At 43.7% G+C, this 18,794-nt stretch overlaps 1 protein-coding gene across 1 annotated transcript in view; it reads left to right on the top strand.

The window, feature by feature from the left end:
• The window catches only part of LOC120943783 (carboxypeptidase O-like), a 92,894-nt gene that overhangs the window by 46,309 nt on the left and 27,791 nt on the right, over positions 1 to 18,794 (top strand). Inside the window, exons 5-7 of the mRNA XM_040357330.1 lie at positions 9,219 to 9,320; positions 9,577 to 9,681; positions 16,008 to 16,118. Of these exons, the coding sequence (XP_040213264.1) occupies positions 9,219 to 9,320; positions 9,577 to 9,681; positions 16,008 to 16,118 (318 nt within the window). The remainder of the gene's footprint in view (positions 1 to 9,218; positions 9,321 to 9,576; positions 9,682 to 16,007; positions 16,119 to 18,794) is intronic.

Genomic DNA, 18,794 nt, shown 5'->3' with positions numbered 1-18,794 from the left:
TCACATTTATACAGCGATTAGTGCTATAAATATGCACTAATTACTGTGTAAATGTGACTGCCAGGGAAGGGGTTAACCACTAGGGGGCGCTGAAGGGGTTAAAATGTTCCCTAAAGTGTGTTCTAACTGTAGGGGGGAGGGGACTCACAAGGGAAGGAGACCGATGTGTGTTCCTCTGTACTGGGGACACAGCATTGGTCTCCTCACCTGACAGGAACAGGGCAGGACTTAGGGTGGTGGGGGCCCCTGGGCTTGAGTGTTGAAGGGGCCCCCTGGAGCAGAGTATTGGGGGATCATAGTTGTTAAGTGGGGGGGGGTGCGCATTAAAGTTGTTGAGCGGGGGGCGAATTGAAGTTGTTGAGCAGGGAGGGGTGCCTCTCACCTGTGCATGGAATCTGTCGGCTCCCGGGTCCTCCACATACCGCTCCGGTTCCTCCTGCTTCCTTGCTGCCTCCTCTTGCAGTGCGGGAAAATTAACCCTTTTGCGGGACTGCGGGAAGAAGCTGTCTGTGCGGGAAAGTCCCACAGAATCCGTGCGCGTTGGGAGGTATGCGCAGGGCCGCCATCAGGAATTTTGGAGCCCCTTACACAGCTTAAGGCATGGGCCCCCTGGAGCAGTGAAACGGGGGGGGGGGGGTGCTGCCGAAATTGAGAAAAAAAATATATAAATATAAATATATATATATATATATATATATATATATATAAAAAGGGGTAGCCCTCCGGGGCCCTGGGGATCTCTGGTCCCTTTAATAAAAAGAAAAGAGAAACCTCTGGGCCCTTTAATAAAAAAAAATAAACATTTATAAAAAATCCTTTGTTAAAGGGGTCTTCCAGATTCTGATAAACCTCCCGCCCGCATACCCCCACAACCACCGGGCAAGGGTTGTGGGGATGAGACCCTTGTCCCCATCAACATGGGGACATCCTCCCCATGTTGAGGGCATGTGGCCTGGTGCGGTTCAGGAGAGGGGGTGCGCACTCTGTCCCCCCTCTTTTCTGCGGCCGGCCAGGTCAACGTGCTCGGATAACGGGTCTAGTTATGGATATTTAGGGGAACCGCACGTCATTTTTGTTTTAAATTAACAGCGGGGTTCCCCTGAATATCCATACCAGACCTGAAGGGTCTGGTTATGGATATTTAGGGGGAACCGCACGTCATTTTTGTTTTAAATTGACGGCGGGGTTCCCCTGAATATTCATACCAGACCTAAAGGGTCTGGTTATTGAATTTGCGGGGACCTCCGCACATTTTTTTTTCTAAAAGTCCGTGTCCCATTGACTACAATGGGGTTCGGAGTTCGGGTTCGGGTTCCCGAACCCAAACTTTTTTTTTTAAAGTTCGGGTTCGGACCCGAACCCGAACATCCAGGTGTCCGCTCAACTCTACTCACTACGGTAAATAACCTGGAGCATTTAGGATGGATTGTAAACCTACAAAAATCCTCTCTACAACCCCAAAGAAGGGTAGAGTATGTGGCCATGATCATAGACACAGCCCAAAGCAGGGTATTCCTGCCAGAGCCAAAGATACAGTCTCTGAGGCCTCAAACACACGACCAGACATGTCCGATGAAAACGGTCCGCGGACCGTTTTCATCGGACATGTCTGCTGGCAGAATTTGGTCTGATGTGTGTACACACCATCAGACCAAATTCCCCATGGACAGAAAATGCGGTGACGTGGCGGCGACGTAGTGGCGATGATGACGCGGCGACATGCGCGAACCTGGAAGTTCAATGCTTCCACGCATGCGTCTAATCACTTTGACGCATGCACAGGATTTCGGGCCAGCGGACATGTCCGATGAATCGTACTGACCAGCGGACATGTTTCTTAGCATGCTAAGAAACTTTTGTCCGCTGGAAAACTGTCCGCTAGGCCGGAAAATTTTCCAGTCGGCCCTACACACAGTCGGACATGTCCGCGGAAACTGGTCCGACGGACCAGTTTCAGCGGACATGTTCGGTCGTGTGTACAAGGCCTCAAAGACCTGATCCACAAGGTCAGGGCAAAGAGGGGGGCCGTCTATTCGCCTTTGCATGAGGCTATTAGAAAAGAGGGTAGCCTCTTCGATGCTGTCCCTTACGCCCAGTTGCATTTGAGACTACTTCAAAGCAGTATCCTTACTGACTGGAACAAAGAGATCCAAGCTCCACATTTACCCATGCATCTGTCTCCACAAGTACGCCAAAGCTTCAACTGGTGGCTAAAGACCAAAAACTTGCAGAGAGAAAGAGCCTTTCTCCCAGTCACCTGGAAGGTGGTGTCAATGGATGTCAGCCTATTGGGCTGGGGAGCAGTTTTTAAAGAAGCCTCAGCCCAGGGAACCTGGGCCAAGAAGAAGAGAGTCTTCCCATCAACAGCTGGAGATCCGGGCAATATATCTAGCCCTCAGAACCTGGAAACACAGGTTACAGGGCTACCCGGTTCGGATTCAATCCGACAATGCTACTGCAGTAGCTTACATCAATCACCAAGGAGGCACCCACAGTCAGGGTGCTCAGAAGGAGGTGATTTGAAATGTGCCATACGCAGAAGATCATGTTCCTGGCAAGCGGACTATATGAGTCGCCAGCAGCTATCACCAGGAGAGTGGTCTCTCCACCCGATGTCTTTCAGGCCAGATGCCAGAAATGGGGCACCCCGGATGTAGACCTGCTTACTTCCAAGTTTAACAAGAAGTTGAACAACTTTGTGTCCAGGACGAGAGATCCTCTAGCCTACAGAACGGATGCTCTAATTCCCTGGAATCAGTTCTCACTGATCTATACATTCCCTCCGATCCATCTCTTACAAAGACTACTGTGCAGGATCAAAGAAGAGGAAATACCAGTAATCCTAGTGGCCCCAAAATGGCCCAGGAGGCCTTGGTACGCCGAAATTGTAAAGATGGCGGTAGGAAGGCCCTGGAAGCTTCTGCTTCAACACGACCTGCTGTCGCAAGTTTCCAGTGTTCCATCCTTCCTTACAAAAGCTAGATTTGACGGTCTGGCTGCTGAGACCCACATTTTGAAAAGATGAGGGGTCTCTGGTCCAGCTTTTTCTACACTCATTAATGCTAGAAAGTCTCCAGGCTTATCTATTATAGAGTCTGGAAAGCAGCGGTTTCCTGGTGTGAATCCAGAGTATGGAATCCTCAAGAAGAGGATATAAGCAGAATTATTGCTTTCTGCCAGTTAGGAGTGGTTATGAAACTAAGCCTTAGTACCATCAAGGGTCAAATATCAGCTCTATCAGTCTTCTTTCAAAGACCACTGGCATCTCATTTCAATCTCTAGTGCGGGCATTCATTTAAGAGGTACTGTGGATTCATCCGCCAGTCAAACCTCCCTTTTGCCCATGGGATTTGAATTTAGTATTGTCAGTGTTGCAGAAGCAACCTTTTGAACCATACTCGCCAGATCCTTTTAAGCAGGAAATTGGCCTTTTTGGTAACGATCTCTTCGACTAGAAGAGTATCTGAAAAAGCAGCTCTTTCTTCCAAAGAGCCTTATTTAATTTGTCACAAAGACAAAATTGTACTACGACAAGCCTGCCTGTTTACCAATAAGGTGGTGTTGATTTTTTTTCAACATTGTTCTGCCTTCTTTTTTTCTTGATCCGCGGACAGTGGAGGAAAAATGATTGCACTCTCTGGATCTAGTGAGAGCAGTAAAGGTGTATCTGCAAGCAACGCTCAGATACGTAAAACAAATGTCTTGTTTATTTTGCCAGATGGACCCTGGAAGGGCCAAGCGGCATCGAGATCCACCTTTTCCAAGTGGATTCGACAAGTAATTATTCAAGCTTATGGTTTAAAGAACAGGTCTCCTCCTTTTTCTGTTAAGACACACTCTACCAGAGCGATAAGTGCTTCATGGGCAGTGCATCACTAGGCTTCGATGACTCAGTTCTGTAAAGCTGCAACTTGGTCTTCAGTCCACACATTTTCCAGATTCTATCAAATAGATCACATGAGGACATGAGGATACCGCAAGCGGTCTGTTTGATCTATGTCTCCCACCCCTCATATTGAGCATTGCTCTGGGACATCCTACTATGTAATGAATGAAGGCTCTGTGTCCCGTGGTGTACGATAAAGAAAGTAGGAACAGCTTACCTTTAAAATCCTTTTCTTTGAGAAAACCATGGGACACAGAGCCCCCCCCCCCCCTTCTATGGGATACTTACTGCTTTGCTACAAAACAGAGGTACTTCCTGTATGGGAGGGGTTATATGGAGAGAAACTTGTTATCATAGGTTGTGCCAGTGTCCAATCACCTCTGGTGACCATACAACCTACTATGTAATAAATGAAGGCTCTGTGTCCCGTGGTGTACTCAAAGAAAAGGATTTTACAGGTAAGCTGTTATTTAAAAATCCTACTCTTGAAGCTTCTGTTGGTCAAAGGAGAGCGGTGGAGTAGGGGGCCGCCTCAGATTTTTTACATATTTTTTTTTTTTTAGCCCAGAGCTGTCAACTTCCACATCCCATTAGCAACGTCTGCATCATATGGTGGAAGATTATCTAGGGGCAAAAACAGACATGGAGAGCTTTCCAGTCGACGATCCACTGGGTTACTGGGTCATGAGAATAGACCACTGGCCAGAACTTGCCCAGTATGCAGTTGAGTTACTGGGCTGCCCTGCATCCAGCATGCTTTCCGAATGGGCATTCAGTACTGCCGTAGGTTTTATGACAGATAAAAGAGTGCGTCTGCCCACAGACTGTTGGCAGTCTGAAATTGATCAAAATGAATCATTCCTGGATTAGCAGCAGCTATCAAGCCCTTGATACCGATGTCGCCGATTAAGTATTTTTGGGATGTGGAATCTCTGCAAGACAGCTTAGGCTGCCAGTACCTAGCTTTGTGGGTGTTGATTTCATCTGGAAGAAATTTTTTGGTATAGATTTCATGGGCACAATTAACACTCAAGGACCATTTTTTCCTCACCTGTTTGACAGGTATATATAATTTACATGTTTTACAGTAAGCTAATCCTTCCTTCCATCAAGAGTACCTCTATAGGGTTATGGTGTGAAGGCACCACTAACACCCAAAGCGCAATTTTTCCGCCTCTTTTTGACCGGGGAATATAATTTCAAATGTTTACAGCAAGACCAATTTTCACTTTGATCAACAGTCCCTCAATAGGATTACGGTGTGAAGGCACCACCAACACCCAAAGCCCAATTTTTCCACACCTGCTACTTTTATCCAAAGTCTGCAAGACAGACACCAGAATTTATCCAAAGAATCTCTAATCTTGTTCACCAACTTGTGGCCTCATCATACAGACTGGCTCCCCCAAGCCATTGTTTATAAAAAAAAAGAAAGCTTGCAAGGAAATTTGTATTTATTTTTTATTTATAAATGTAAATTTTGCTGCAGCAGGTTCTATAAATGGTACAGATGTGCCACTTTACAGGCAGACTAAGGGCCCAATGCCCTATGTTTGGAGGAGTTTTTCATTTTTCTTGTTTCACTTTAAGCATCAATAATTTCAGCCCATCTCTATTATACAGGATCATCAGATGACCTGTTTGTGGCGTTTCAACATTGTGTTGTATCTGCTAGAAATGATGTGGCAAATACTGTAGAATTATATTTCGTACACTCGTAGAACATGAGGGTTCTTTGTTTAATTGGGTTTGGTAGTCAATAATCCTACCCTAATTTTTTTTTATTAATTTTGTTCATTATTTTTTAGTTTTGCATAAAAAATTGCCAAAATCCAAAAATAGTTATTTCATTTGTAATTAGCAGTGCAAACAGAATTATAATTTTAGTGTCATTATAAAAGGGGACAAAATATAGAATATAATAAAGAATTTTTTAGCATACCGTATATACTCAAGTTTAAGCAGAGTTTTTCAGCCCTTTTTTTTTGGGCTGAAAATGACCCACTCGGCTTATACTCGAGTCAGTACCTTGCCCATTGCAGAATCCGATCTGTGTACCGAGTCTGTGACATAGACGGCGGCCACGCAGTTTTAAAATATCGCGCTCCACCATGTGCTGTTCCGTCATAGGCGGAACACTCGGTTTCCCAGTGTCCGGTCACCTGTGGCCAGATGACAGATGCACCCCGTTGGAGACAGGAGTGCACCACAAGGTAGTGAACCCTATGGCAGACTGCTGCGGATAGACCACAGAGTGTATATGGAAGACAGGTCCACTGGAGCTCAAACAAGGATCCCACAGGAAGCTTGAGCCCAAAATTCCCCAGGGTGTGGAGTCTAAGATCCAGCTGGTATTCACCAGAGCCTCTAGTGGTGAGGATGGCCTTAGCTGCAACTGAATCCAGGTCGCGGCCCCCAGGGTCCCCTAGGTCACGCTCCGTAGGGAGAGAGGGGAAGCAGCCACTCAGGACACAAGAGATAGTGAAGGGTTAAACTAAGGTCGGGGCGACAAGCAGACTAGGATAAACAAGGCACAGGCCAAGGGTCAGGGTCACAGACAAACAAGAGTAGTCTGGGACAAGCCAAGATCGTTACACAGAGATAAACGTAGCACACGGCAAGCAGGAACCCAAACACACAATGCTTAATAAACATTGATCAGCACGGCTGGCTTGCAGTGCACAGGTTAATATAAAGTTCCCTGATAGGGCCTGGGGTGGAGTATTGCTAAAGGAGAGATTATCTAGGCAACCAGGTGAGAGTGACTGGCCTCTAATGCCGGGTACACACGAGAGGATTGATCCGCGGATACGGTCCGCCGGACCGTATCCGCGGATAAATCCTCTCGAGGATTTCCGCGGATTTTGATCCGATGGAGTGTACTCACCATCGGATCGAAATCCGCGCCGAAATCCCATCGCGATGATGTGTCGCGCCGTCGCCGTGATGATGACGTGCGCGACGCTGTCATATAAGGATATCCACGCATGCGTCGAATCATTACGACGCATGCGAGGGAGGGAATCGGACGGATCGATCCGGTGAGTCTGTACAGACCACCGGATCGATCCGCTGAAGCCGATTCCAGCAGATAGATTTCTTAGCATGCTAAGAAATTTTTATCTGCTGGAAATCGGTCGGCCTGAAAAAAAATCCGCGGAAAAAGATCCGCTGGGTTGTACACACCAGTGGATCTATGCGCTGGAACTGATCCGCAGATCAATTCCAGCGGATAGATCCTCTCGTGTGTACGGGGCCTTAGGTGAACACATGGAGGAGGTAAGCTGACACACAAACATTACTGCATATCCATGACACCCAGCAAACACTGTGTTCAGTGTTCCGCCTATCACGATCGCCCTCTCGTATATCACGAACGAGAGGGCGATCAAGATAGGCGGAACACTGAACACAGTGTTTTCTGGGTGTTCCGCCTATCACGGAACAGCACAAGGAGGAGCGCGATTTTTTAAAACTGCATGTCCGCCGTCTATGTCACAGACTCGGGTACACAGATCGGATTCTGCAATGGGCACAGTGAGGTCAGGCTGCCATGGGCACAGTGAGGTCAGGCTGCCATGGGCACAGTGAGGTCAGGCTGCAAATGGGCACAGTGAGGTCAGGCTGCAAATGGGCATTGTTGACCCTTATTTCCGCTTACAGTAGCTGCTGCATTCTCACCCTCGGCTTATACTCCCAGTTTTTTTGTGGTAAAATTAGGTCCTCGGCTTATACTCGGGTCGGCTTATACACGAGTATATACGTTAATTAAAAAAAAATAACACTTATGAAATATGAAAAAAATGCATGTTTTTAGTTTTGTTATATCTACTTTGTCTTTAGATTGCATAGATAATAAAAATAGTTTAGCTATAGATGCAGATTATAAAAAACACTCCTGTGTGACTCGAGTATAATTTGCTGGCAGAGTTCACACAAGGATGACCTCCTAAGCAGTCTACTGAGTTCAGAGAGATTTACCTGATTAACATTACTTGTTAGTACATTTGATTGAAATTACTTGTCAGTTTCTCTTACCTGCCTCGACCCACAATCTCCCCGCCCAATCCACCCACCCAACAAATGCACACACACATACAGCATTTTGGCAAATCTCCTGGTAATACTTTGATATTCTATGGAGAAGACTTCTGGATCCATCATTAAGCTTGGGAGTACAGCAGAGAAAACTGCTGTTTAGAATTTTTGGCAGTGGAACTGAACCTCAAAATTGGGTCACTCCCATAAGTCAATCATACTTTTCCCATTATAGGTTGTGTCTTGGGGTGGAAGGGAGCGGTAGTTGTTATCCAGGGGACACGTATCAAAGCACCTCCATTTCTTTGGGAGCAGTGATTTTAAAAATACTTAAATTGAAACAATAAAAAATAAATATTCCTTTAAATGTCGTGCCTGGGGGGTGCCTATAGTATGCCTGTAAAGTGGCACATTTTTCCCATGTTTAGAACATTCCCTGCAACAAAATGACATTTCTGAAGGAAACAAAGTAATTTAAAACTGATCGTGGCTGTAATGAATTGTCGGGTCCCTGCAATACAGATAAAATTCATTGAAAAAACGGCACGGGTTCCTCCCCCAGTCCATTACCAGGCCCTTTGGGCCTTTACCAGGCTTTCCCAGGCTTTAGTCCACTGTTGGCTAAAAACAGGTACAGGAGTCCAGAACAAACTGCTCCTGTGATCCCCAGGCAAAGTACAGTCAACATTGCTTAAGAGATGTGATATATATATATATATATATATATATATATATATATATATATATATATATATATATATATATATATATAATCTCCCATTTGCCATAATGTAAAAAAAAAGTATTATAACACCATATTTTGGGCATTCAGCACCAATTTCCAATTTATTGTTTAGAACATGCCCTTAGTTAGGCAAAACAAATTACCCTTTTCATGCATACTGATATAAAATATAGTTTATGAAAAAGAAAATGGACCAATATAGAATCCTTACTGCCAGCTTATATTTTAAATAACTTTCACCTGTAATAAAATAGTCCAACATGTATGGCCCATTTACACTTATCATAACTTTATTGCAGTGTGGTAATGCACGTGCATTACCAAGCGTTACAGCATGAGATAGCATGCATTGGGTTAAGTAAAGTACAATGGATTAGGGTGGCATTCACATTGAATGGCACTGCAAAACACCTCACACAGAGAAGTCCATATTGCTGCAACACACAAGTGTGATTAGGAATTTAATTGTACTGCTGTTAATATATTTAAAGTTAACTTTAGCTAAACTATAGTTGTACAAATTGTAATGCTAGTATATTTTTATTACAGATCTATGACTGGATGGAACAGATTAAAGAGAACCACAATGACTTGGTAACTAAACTGTATTTAGGAGAAACCTATGAAAAGCGACCAATATACTATTTTAGGGTAAGTTAAAAAAAAAGTATTAATATTACTATTCTGATAGAATATTCTAGCTATTTTGGAGAACCTCTGATGACCTCATAGGAAAATCTAGCGGCCCATCCATATGTCCATCTTAAAAGCAATCTATTTAAAGTGTCTTAGCCAGGAAATTGTGGCATTCAGAATGCCAATCTGATGTTTAATATTACTCCATCTTCGTAAATGTAGGTTGTGTGTGTTTGTGCGCATGTATTAAAGGCTGTATTTTTTTTCACAGGTTGGATGGCCATCTGAAAAGAAGAAAAAAATCATGTTTATTGATTGTGGATTTCATGCAAGAGAATGGGTCTCTGTAGCTTTCTGTCAGTGGTTCGTAAAAGAGGTGAAGAGTAAATAAAATAATTAAATTACAATAAATTGTTATTAATGAGATTCTGTTAGCATACAAAAAGGAAGGAAACAAGAAGAGGAGAAAGGGAGGGCTTTCCTGCTCTAAATAAATATTCTTAGAGAGAGAAATATTCTTCTTAAAATCATGTCCCATCTTCTAAAAAAAATTATCCCACTCAAAAAAAAATATTATTTATTTATTTGATTATTTATTATTTTTATATATAACATATGGAAAAAATAAACATAGTTTATATCAAGACAATAAAGTGCAGATGACAACCAGAGCTGTATAAGTGTCCATCATGGTAATCAAATCCCCACGTTCATATTATATACATTCCCTTGCCCTCTTTTTATATGTGCAAAGTCCAAATTAAGTGTCCTCATATGTTTTTTAAATGGTGTTCCACAAAGACAATTAAAGGTGTCAGAGTGTCAATCCAAGTGCCACTTAGTGTCCCAGCACACCCTTTCTGTTTAAAAAATTTGAAAAAAATGTATATATTTTTTTATACTTCCCAGAAGTGGCTGTTACTAGGCAGGTCTCTTAATCTGCCTTTTCCTTGTCCGCTGTGGGTCTTCTTTCTTCTCCTTGTCGCACTGCCTCCTGGCAAATGAAGAGCGGTGTCTTCTGGGAGTGACGGACCTTGTGTGTGTCCCAGGAGACATCCGCCCATTCACATAGTGTCGCGCGACTCGCGCATGCGCAGTAGGGAATCGGGCAGTGAAGCCGCAACGCTTCACTTCCTGATTCCCTCACCGAGGATGGTGGCGGGGCAGCCGAGACTCGGAAAATTGCTTGGCTTCGACTGCCGACATCGCAGGCTCCCTGGACAGGTAAATGACCTTATTAAAAGTCAGCAGATACAGTGTTTGTAGCTGCTGACTTTTAATTTTTTTTTTTAAGCTGGACCTCCACTTTAAGCAACTTAAATTATAAAAAAATATATGTAAAACAAGACTCACATAAAAAGCTGCCCATCCTGTGCCTGACAGCTCCTTCCAGCATGCTTGCATTACATATACATTGAGATTCTGGCCACTTAGTTAAGAAAGGGGGTGAGAGCACAGAATTTTTTTCGCTATTACTGTGATTATTAAAGATTGTACTCTCTTTTAGCCATCGTATCTCTGAGTCTGAGCGGTCGTATCTATGCGCCTGATTGTTAGAATCAGTTACGCATTGATTTGTATTAGATCCGACCAGCGTAAGTCTCTTACGCCGTCGGATCTTAACTGCATATTTACTCTGGCCACTAGGGGCGTGTACGCTGATTTACGCCTAGAAATATGTAAATCAGCTAGATACACAAATTCACGAACGTACCCCCGGCCGACGCAGTACAGATACGCTGTTTACGTTAGGCTTTTCCCGGCGTAAAGTTACCCCTGCTATATGAGGCGTACATGCGGCATATCAATGTTAAGTATGGACGTCGTTCCCGCGTCAAATTTTACAAATTTTACGTTGTTTGCGTAAGTCGTCCGTGAATGGGGCTGGATGTAATTTACCTTTACGTCAAATCCAATACGTCCTTGCGGCGTACTTTGGAGCAATGCACACTGGGATATTTCAAGGACGGCGCATGCGCCGTTCGTGAAAAACATCAATCATGTCGGGTCACAAGTTATTTACATAAAACACGCCCCCCTGTGCCACATTTGAATTAGGCGGGCTTACGCCAGCCTATTTACGATACGCCGCCGCAACTTACGGAGCAAGTGCTTTGAGAATACTGCACTTGCCCGTCTAAGTTGCGGAGGCGTAACGTAAATAGGATACGTTACGCCTGCACAAAGATACGCCGATCTACGTGAATCTGGGCCAAAGTTTCAAAGGCAGACAGTCTGCCTGAAAATATCATTTTATTGCTATGCTTTTTTTTAGCTAACTAATAGTGCTCTGGGAATCCTTTGTCTTGTAATAAATATTTATGTGTAAAATAAAGATTATATGGATTTAGTAAAGAAATGAATAAACAGTTTTGTAAACTGAAAAAATAAAACTAGAAGTAATTGAAATAAGACCAGATAAAACTGTTAAAAAAAAGACCTGAAAACATTATAGTTTCCCTTCAAAGGTCGAAACCTCCTAACATTTGGCTTCCACCCAACTAATCAGAGTTGTTTAAAAAAAGACCTGTGATAAAACAGTTTGAACATTCACACAACTCCTTTCTAACCTCCTTACTAAAACAGCCTTACCATATCCAAAAATAATTCAATGAACCTTAACACCTCATGCACACAGGATGCTTTGCCATCTCTCCTGGATGCATTTCCTCCTGGCATCAGCGTTTTGGTAGGAAAAACATTTGATACTTGTAAACATGCATAATGCGTTTAGGTGTGTTTAGGCACATAAAGTTCTTGGGAGTTAATTCAAGTTAGGTGCGTTTAGTCGCATCAAGTCCTTGGGGGTCAATTAATTTCGTTGGCCAGAATAATAATTTCGGCCAAAACACTGTTGATCCTGGATGCCCTGGTAGTGGGTTTTTTCCAGCCTCTAAACTCCTCTAAACACCTATATGTACATTGACACATAGGCTAACATCCAGGAGAAATTTACAGGCAGAAATAAAACTTCAGATGCTCCTAACAGCCATGTTAAAAAAACGTCCAGTGTGCATGAGGCCTTATTGCCAAGTGGACTTTAAAGCAGAGTTCCACCCAAGAGGGGAATCTACGCTTGTCTGTCTGCTCACCCTCCTGCTGCCACATTAGGCAAATTTTGGGGGAGCCGGTACCTGGTTTTGACAGGTACCCCCCCCTCCTTTTGGCTCAGTTTGCTGTGGCACACTGACCCAGAAGTTTGGCCCCCATTCTTCCAGGCTGCAGATAAGGGTCTGGTATGGATTTTGGGGGGACTTCACACTTTTTTTTTTCCAGGAACTCCTTGTTTTTTTACATTCAGCTGTCAGTGGGTAACCCAGCTAACTTCTGATGACTAATTTGTGGTTAAGAGTGCAGTGGCCACCCACTTCTTAACAACTGGCTATTCACAGTTTGTTAAGGAGGAAAAAACGCATGTTAAAAAACGCAACACTTTTTAGGTGCAGGTCCATTGAAATCTATTACATGCAAAACACAATCTGCTGCGGGAAAAAAGTCCCTGGCCCTTTTCAAAAATACATAGATGTGTACGTGCCCCAAAGGAAATCATGTTAACCACTTAAGGACCGCCTAACGCCGATATACGTCGGCAGAATGGCACCGCTGGACATAATCACATACCTGTACGTGATTGTATAAAGCCCGCGGCGCGCTCCCGCGACCCGGTCTGAAGCTCCGTGACCTCGGCCGTGGGACTCGCGGACCCGATCGCCGCTAAAGTCCCACGATCGGTCCCCGGAGCTGAAGAACGGGGAGAGCCGTGTGTAAACACTGCTTCCCCGTTCTTCACTGTGGCGCTGTCATCGATTGTGCGTCCCTATATTAGGGAACACACAATCAATGACGTCAGACCTACAGCCACACCCCCCCACAGTTGTAAACACACTTCAGGGAACACATAACCCCTTCAGCGCCCCCTTGTGGTTAACTCCCAAACTGCAACTGTCATTTTCACAATAAACAATGCATTTTAAATGCATTTTTTGCTGTGAAAATGACAATGGTCCCAAAAATGTGTCAAAATTGTCCGAAGTGTCCGCCATAATGTTGCAGTCACAAAAAAAAAATCGCTGATCGCCGTCATTAGTAGTAAAAAAAAAATGCAATAAAACTATCCCCTATTTTGTAAACGCTATAAATTTTGCGCAAACCAATCGATAAACGCTTATTGCGATTTTTTTTTACCAAAAATAGGTAGAAGAATACATATCGGCTTAAACTGAGGGAAAAAAAGTTATATGTTTTTGGGGGATATTTGTTATAGCAAAAAGTAAAAAATATTGAATTTTTTTCAAAATTGTCGCTCTAATTTTGTTTATAGCGCAAAAAATAAAAACTGCAGGTGATCAAATACTACCAAAAGAAAGCTCTGTTTGTGGAAAAAAAATGATGCCAATTTTATTTGGGAGCCACGTCGCACGACTGCACAATTGTCAGTTAAAGCGACGCAGTGCCGAATAGCAAAAAGGGGCCTGGTCTTTTACCTGCATTTTGGTCCGGGTCTTAAGTGGTTAAATAGATTGTAGTGCAATTCTGCAAAACGCATTAAAAAACACAGGTGTGAAGCTAGCCTAAGTATGTACTGATCTTTGAATAAGTTCTATCTAACATTTATGAAAACTTGCAAACTTGCAGAGAGCATAAATTAGAGATGCTCCAAACAACTATTACTCACATACCTGTTGCTAATGTTTTGTTAGTTAAAAATTAAAAGGTATTATTCAAGTGATTGTTTTCATACCCATCAAGGGTCACATTTACAGTAACATCCACACTAGCATATGCATTACATAAAGGCAACCAACAAAATATAATGTCATTATTTTAACCTGGTATGAATCACCGCACGCAGAAATACTGTGGCAGGGCATCCCTCCGACGCAAAATCACTTACCTGTATGTGATTTTGTGCACTGAGTCTGGGGCGCGCACGCCGCCGCCAGTGACCCACTCCCACTATGATTGGACATGCCGATCGTTCTCAGGAGAGGCAGAACGGCAGTCTGCCTATGTAAACAAGGCAGACCACCGTTCTGTGAGAGGGGAAGATGGAGATCTTGTTTTTTCCCCCCTTAATCAGAAAAATAGATCTCTGTCTTCCCCAAGTCAAAGCACCCCCCACACAGTTAGCAAACACTCCTAGGAAATACATTTAACTCTTTGATTTCCCCTGATGTTAACCCCTTTCCTGGCAGTGTCATTAGTACAGTGAGGCCCCGTACACACGGCCGAGGAACTCGACGTGCCAAGCACGTCGAGTTCCTCGTCGAGTTCTGGGATGAAGCCGCCGAGGAGCTCGGCGGGCCGCCTTCTCCCATAGAACAACGAGAAAATAGAGAACATGTTCTCTATTTTCTCGACGAGCTCCTCGGCGGCTCCATCGAGCCAAAACTGTACAGACGACAGAGTTTCTCGGCAGAATCCGGGTTTTGACCGAGTTTCTCGGTGAATTCTGCCGAGAAACTCTGTCGTGTGTACGGGGCCTGACAGTGCATTTTTTTTTAGCACTGATCATTGTATTAGTGTCACTGGTCCCCAAAAAGTGGCTCTCAGGCCCCATACTCACGAGCAAACATGTCTGCTGAAACTGGCCCGCAGGCCAGTTTCAGCAGACATGTTTGGTCGTGTGTGGGCGCGAGCGGGCCGAATTCCAGCAAACATTTGCCCGCCGGGCCTTTTCCCAGCGGACAAATATTCCTGGACTTGTTTTAAAACAGTCCGCTGGAATCCTGCCCGCTCGGACATGTACGGTCGTCAGTACAGACCTACCGTACATGTCCAGGCGCCCGCCGTCCCTCGCATGCGTCGAATGACTTCGACGCATGCGTGGAAGCATTTTAAAGGCGGGCCGCCCACGTCGCCGCGTCATTGTCGCGGCGACACCGCGTCATCGACGCGGCGACACCGCGGACACGCCCCGCGTATTGTTTACGCGCGGACTTCTGTACGATGGTGTGTACAACCATCGTACAGAAGCCCTCTGGCAGACATGTATGGTGAAAACGGTCCGACGGACCGCTTTCACCATACATGTTTGGTCGTGAGTACCCGGCCTAAGTGTCAGATTTGTATACCGCAAGTTCTCAGTCCCGCTAAAAATCACTGATCCCCGCCATTCCTAGTAATAAATAAACATTTCCCATAGTTTGTAGACGGTATAACTTTTGCACAAACCAAGCAATATACGCTTAGTGTGATTTTTTTTTTTACCAAAATATTTATATTTGGGTACAGCTTTGCACAACTGTGCAATTGTAAGTTAAAGGGTTTGTAAACCCTTGTGTTTTTTTACCTTAATGCATCCTATACATTAAGGTGAAAAAACACCTGGCAGTCATCGGCCCCCCCAGCCCCCCGTTTTACTTACCCAAGCCCCGAATTTCCCTCGACGGGGACGCACTGTCCCTCTCTCCACGGGCCATTGGCTCCTGCTGCTGTCAATCAAATCCAATGACACAGGCACCGGGGGTATTCTGGTATTAATGTCTATGGATGCAAATGCAAGGTAACCAGGCGGGAGAGCGCTTCTCCTAGGGGGTTATCTGATGTGGGGAAGAGCCGCAAGAGCCACCGGGGGACCCCAGAAGAGGAGGTTCGGGGCCACTCTGTGCAAAACGAGCTACACAGTGGAGGTAAGTATGATATGTTTAATATTTTAAAAAATATATTTAATTTTCATTTATGCAATATTCCATTTCACAGCTTGTTTCATCTCACAAATCTGATGCTATTCTTGCCAAAGTCCTAAAAGAAGTTGATTTCTACATTGTGCCTGTGTTTAACATTGATGGATATATTTACACGTGGACAACGGTAAGCTGAAAAAATAATAATAATAATTAAAAAAAAACATTGTAAATTTAAGTGGACCTGACTAAGTAAACTGCATTTATAGCAGAACTCCAGGCAAACAGGATAAAGTGTGCTGTGTGAAAAAGTTAACTCTCATGAGGTTTATGCCACCTCCTGGATTGCTACTCTTGTTTTATTTATTATTTACAGTTTCATTCATGCCAGGATGTGTGCAATAGCTATCTCTTTTCTCCTTGTCCACTGCAGCTATGAGAACTGTGGCTCTCCTACACAGGAATGAAAAGCGGTGGATAAACAGCATTACGGTCTCTGTATATTAGAGTAGCAAGTCTCATAGCCATGGTGGCACAGAGAGATAGCTAATGCTTTACTCACTAGTATGAATGAAACTGTAGATCAAATATGGTCTTAATGGAAGCATGGGCACAAAATTACCAGTACTGCATGCTAAGGTTATATAAAATACCTGAAAGAACAAAGTTAACAGCCTGTTAGGGACGTGCTGGCCATAGCACAGCTGAAGCTCCTGAGGCAAAAGCAAATGCTCAGGGGCAGACTCATGCTCACAAGTGTTCACTGTTAACGCTGGTGCCAAAAGGCCTATATGAGTGCAGCATCTGCACTAGTCCATTACTGTCTGATCTGCAGCTGTACCCGTGTTCCTGAATCTGGTTCTGCCTACTTCTCTGTTTGACTGCTCTTGACTTCCCTTGAACGCTACCTGCCCTGACCTTGGCCTGTATCTGGACTTTGCCTCTGCCTTCTGCCCATCTGTCTGATTTCATGTTGACAACCTCTGCCTGTACCTTGACCATTCCTTGCCTGCTGTTTATCCCTGCATCTGACTGTCTAGTGCTGATCTGGTTTGTCTGACCACGCATCCAGTCTCTCACCTGTGCTGCATGCACCTGCCTGGTTCCCGCTGGAACTTCCTCTACTGTGGCCCACCAGTCTTTCTGCACCAGCTATCAGCAGCTGCCTACTGCTACCTGCTGCCCACCAGTCCAGGGTTTGCAGTTCTTGCTGACATCTGCTGTTCCAGCTATCCTGTCCATTCTGGTGATGCACCCGCTATGCATCACTTCTACCAGCGGAAGACTACACAGGCACTTAAACCTCACGCAGTCACTTTCACAACACCAGTGGTCTCTGAGCCAGGGCTGTATTAGAGGCCTTCCCTCTGCATATCAGGCTCAGCCGCAAAATTTGTGACACAGACTTTTGAGGTACCCAAGAATAATAGCCAAATTCATATATATATTTTTTATTAAAGTCACTTTAAAAAAAAAAAAAAAACGGTACAGTCATTAGAATGCCTCCCTCATATAAGTATTCCTGTCCAAAAGGCATTAGCATTTAGTAAGTCAGTTTAATAGGTAATCTACAACTATGAACTTTACACCTACATAATAATAGATTGTTGATAAAGTGGAAAGTGGACCGTGGGACCCTTATTCCTTTACTTTACATGTTTCTCCGATTTGCATCGCTTCTCAGAATAATGAAGGCTACTTTTGTATTAAATTTAAAAATAATAGTTCATATACCAATATATCTGTACATAAATTCTATTTATCTGACGTTTAATGTCTACTACAGCCTTTATCAACCAGGGTGCCAAAGCACCCTTGGGTGCCTTGAGGTTTCTTTAGGGGTGCCTTGGCAAAATGCCCGAAAAATTGCCCAAAATTGTAAACAGGCGGCGGGTGGATGAAACCTGCCTTTCAGTTACACAAAGCCACCGGTTTTCATTGTGCACCATTATGACCTTCTAGCCCCTGTCCTTCTAGACCAATGACATCATCAGTTGATAGGAGGATGTCAGTCGCTTGCATAGCATCCTTGTTTGACTTTGCCCTGCCTCCCTCTATCAGCTTTGGGGTCACATTAGCTGAGTGAGTAAAACTGATGAAGAAACATTGGAATGTTGGTCAGTATTAGTTTGCACCTCTAAGGTTGGAAGTTCCTACATGTGTGGATGTTGCTGCATTATGTAAAATTATTGGAATAGTTTTTACATTTTAGAATGGGGTACCTCAAGACTGTCCATCGTTTTAAAGGATGCCTCTAGACCGTCCATAATTTTTGAGGGTGCTTTGAGATTGTCCATAATTTTAAAGGGTTACATTTTACATTTTAACGGTTACATTTTAAAGACTTGACTGAAAAAAGGTTGAGAAACACTGGTCTACTACATACTCAAGGATTTTCGGTTCCAAAGCGCATGATCGTTAGGCATAATAGAGAACAGCTCCAGGGAGTCGCGGGAATATGTAGGCTGTACAAATTAAGCATATCTATAGGGGTATAAGTAAATAAAAAATATTGTTTCCAGTTCTGTATTCAGATCACAAAGCATCCAGCAAAGACTACTAGAAATAAAAATGTATATAAAAAAACTGTCTACTTTTGTTTTAGCATATACAGAAAATTTAGGATTCACTATTCATATCTACCATCCTTGAGGCAACTAGACTATATGTCAGGGAAATCAGTAAAAGCAAGAAAAAACAATATGGTTCACAAAAGAGATAAGTAGTATGGTAAACAAGCAAAAATTTTTATATAAGAGATTCACAGAAACAGGAAGATATATGAAACCAGACAAAGGGAAGCCAAATATATTATCAGTGCTGCAAAGGCACAAAAAGAGGAGTTAATGAATGAATCGAATGT

Source organism: Rana temporaria, chromosome 6 (genome assembly GCF_905171775.1).
Source record: "Rana temporaria chromosome 6, aRanTem1.1, whole genome shotgun sequence".
NCBI lineage: Eukaryota > Metazoa > Chordata > Amphibia > Anura > Ranidae > Rana > Rana temporaria.
This window is presented reverse-complemented; position numbering and strand designations above follow the sequence as displayed.